The following is a 1,090-nucleotide window of genomic DNA, read 5'->3' on the forward strand; positions in this document are numbered from 1 at the left end:
ATATATATATCTCCCCACAAAAAATTCCTAGAAGATCTCTGACCACACAAAAATCCGGCCCCATAGCCGGGCGCGGTGGCTCACGCCCGTAATCCCAGCACTTTGGGAAGCCGAGGTGGGTGGATCACCTGAGGTCAGGAGTTCAAGACCAGCCTGGCCAACAAGGTGAAACCCCATCCCTACTAAAAATACAAAAAACATTAGCCGGGCGTGGTGGCCGGCGCGTGTAATCCCAGCTACACTGGAGGCTAAGGCAGAAAAATCGCTTGAGCCCGGGAGGCAGAAGTTGCGTGAGCCAAGATCGCGCCACTGCACTCCAGCCTGGGCGACAGAGCGAAACACTGTCTCAAAAAAAAAAAAAAAAATTCCGCCCCCAAACAACGGGCGTGTCTCTTAGCATGAAATTACGGGCTCAACAAAAAGGCCCGTGAAGCACTCCATCTCCCGGCAGGATGGCGCCAGAATCTCCCCGGCTGAGCACGGCAGGAGCCAGGGAAGCGTGGGAAAAGGCCAGAGCAGCACTATCCGGGAGGCCAGAGGACCAAACCCGAGGATACGACCCTGGCGACTGGGGAACCCTGTCACGCCCCTTCAGACCTGTCATAGAAGGGATGCTCCTCGCCGAAATCTCGAAGATGTTTCTTCTGCTTTTTAGTTAGGGTGTTGAGTAGCTGGCTCTGGCTCCGGCTCCCGCGTTTGCCCATAGCGACAACGTCAAGTTTGCCCACTTGGAAGAGTCGCGTTTTTCACCAGGAAGCTGTCCAGTCAACACAAGCACGTGGGCTCCCTGATGGCGCTTTACGGCGAAAGCAAGGTGCCATAAAGCAGATCCGCTTTACGTCGCGCTCGTGCGACAGGCTTAGAACATCCGGTTCCCGATTCTGCCCCCTACCGCAGCACTTTGAAAGTACGGGCGTTGGTTCCCATATGCTCTCAGAGCCCCAGAACGTGGGCAGCTGGGCTTCCCGCGTTGCTTGGGTCGGAGGCATGAGCTTTGTGCTTGTGTTTTGGTTATGGAAATCAGTCTGTGTAAATGTGTAGTACCGGAGATAGCCGAATGCAGTGACTTTACAGTATACTGCAATAAAAA

General features: G+C 54.5%; 1 protein-coding gene across 1 annotated transcript in view; it reads right to left on the reverse strand.

Annotated features, from left to right (window-relative positions):
* Positions 1 to 800, reverse strand: part of DIEXF (digestive organ expansion factor homolog (zebrafish)) — a 24,304-nt gene extending 23,504 nt beyond the window's left edge. The window contains exon 1 of the mRNA XM_011975818.1: positions 598 to 800. Within this exon, the coding sequence (XP_011831208.1) occupies positions 598 to 704 (107 nt within the window). The 5' untranslated portion in view covers positions 705 to 800. The remainder of the gene's footprint in view (positions 1 to 597) is intronic.
* Between the last annotated feature and the right edge of the window lie 290 nt (positions 801 to 1,090).

This window comes from Mandrillus leucophaeus, unplaced genomic scaffold, assembly GCF_000951045.1.
Source record: "Mandrillus leucophaeus isolate KB7577 unplaced genomic scaffold, Mleu.le_1.0 Scaffold159, whole genome shotgun sequence".
In the NCBI taxonomy this organism is placed as follows: domain Eukaryota; kingdom Metazoa; phylum Chordata; class Mammalia; order Primates; family Cercopithecidae; genus Mandrillus; species Mandrillus leucophaeus.